The 854-nt window shown below is 54.7% G+C and overlaps 1 protein-coding gene across 1 annotated transcript in view; it reads right to left on the reverse strand.

Annotated features, from left to right (window-relative positions):
• The window catches only part of USP5 (ubiquitin specific peptidase 5 (isopeptidase T)), a 14,123-nt gene that overhangs the window by 5,984 nt on the left and 7,285 nt on the right, over positions 1–854 (reverse strand). The window contains 2 exon segments of the mRNA XM_010844935.1: positions 394–519; positions 652–739. Coding sequence (XP_010843237.1) covers positions 394–519; positions 652–739 — 214 coding nt within the window.

Consider the following 854-nt stretch of genomic DNA (forward strand, 5'->3'; position numbering starts at 1 on the left):
TATTGAATTTGTTATAATACTGGTTGTTTCAGGTTTCTTGGCCTGGAGGATCCTGGGTTCCCGACTAGGGATTGATCCTGCACCCCCCTGTGCTGGAAGGCGAAGTCTTAACCACTGGACCACCAGGGAAGTCCCCTGTACTTTCTTTCTAAGCACCAAGTGCTCGCCTATCATTTTCTTTGGGAGCATCCTTCATCAGACTGCAAGCATAACAAGTGTCCTCAGGTGCAAACGCCACTCTCAGGAAAGGCTCAGTGCTCGGGGTCACTGGGGTGGGGCTGGGCTGGGGCTGACAGAGGAGGAGGAACGAGTGAGCAGCGGGAAGAAGGGAGTGAACTGAAGTGCAGGTAGATAGGAGGAGAGTGAAGATCGCCCCATCTTCCCTGTCCTCACCTCCACCATGTTGATAAGGTGCAGGAAGAACTCTTGGGCATCCTGCTGCCGGTTGGTGGAGAACTCGGGGTGACCCTTGCCAATGAGGGCCTTGAACATCCGAGGGGCGATGCCATCTTGGACTTCCTAGGCAGAGTTGGGGCAGCAATTCAGCCAGGGCCCAAGAGGCCACCAAGTGGCCTTCTTTAGACACCTCCCAGATGGATCTCAGTTTCCCCACCATTCCAGAGCCTGAGAGGGACGGAGGTCCAGACCCACCTTCTGCTCCGTTACCTGCTCCCCATCACCCGACTCTGGTGCTGGCTTGGAATACTCCCCTGAGAGCAGGCCATGGCCCAGCTTGGCCCTGTGTCATCACCCAAGAGAACCATTTAGTTTTCATCTGACACCACCAATCTACCCCTTACCTCCCCAACTCAACCCCTGCTCAAACCCCTTTAGACAACTCTCTTAAATGTGAA

The sequence above is a fragment of the Bison bison genome, unplaced genomic scaffold (genome assembly GCF_000754665.1).
Source record: "Bison bison bison isolate TAMUID 2011002044 unplaced genomic scaffold, Bison_UMD1.0 scf7180017864213, whole genome shotgun sequence".
NCBI classification, from domain to species: domain Eukaryota; kingdom Metazoa; phylum Chordata; class Mammalia; order Artiodactyla; family Bovidae; genus Bison; species Bison bison.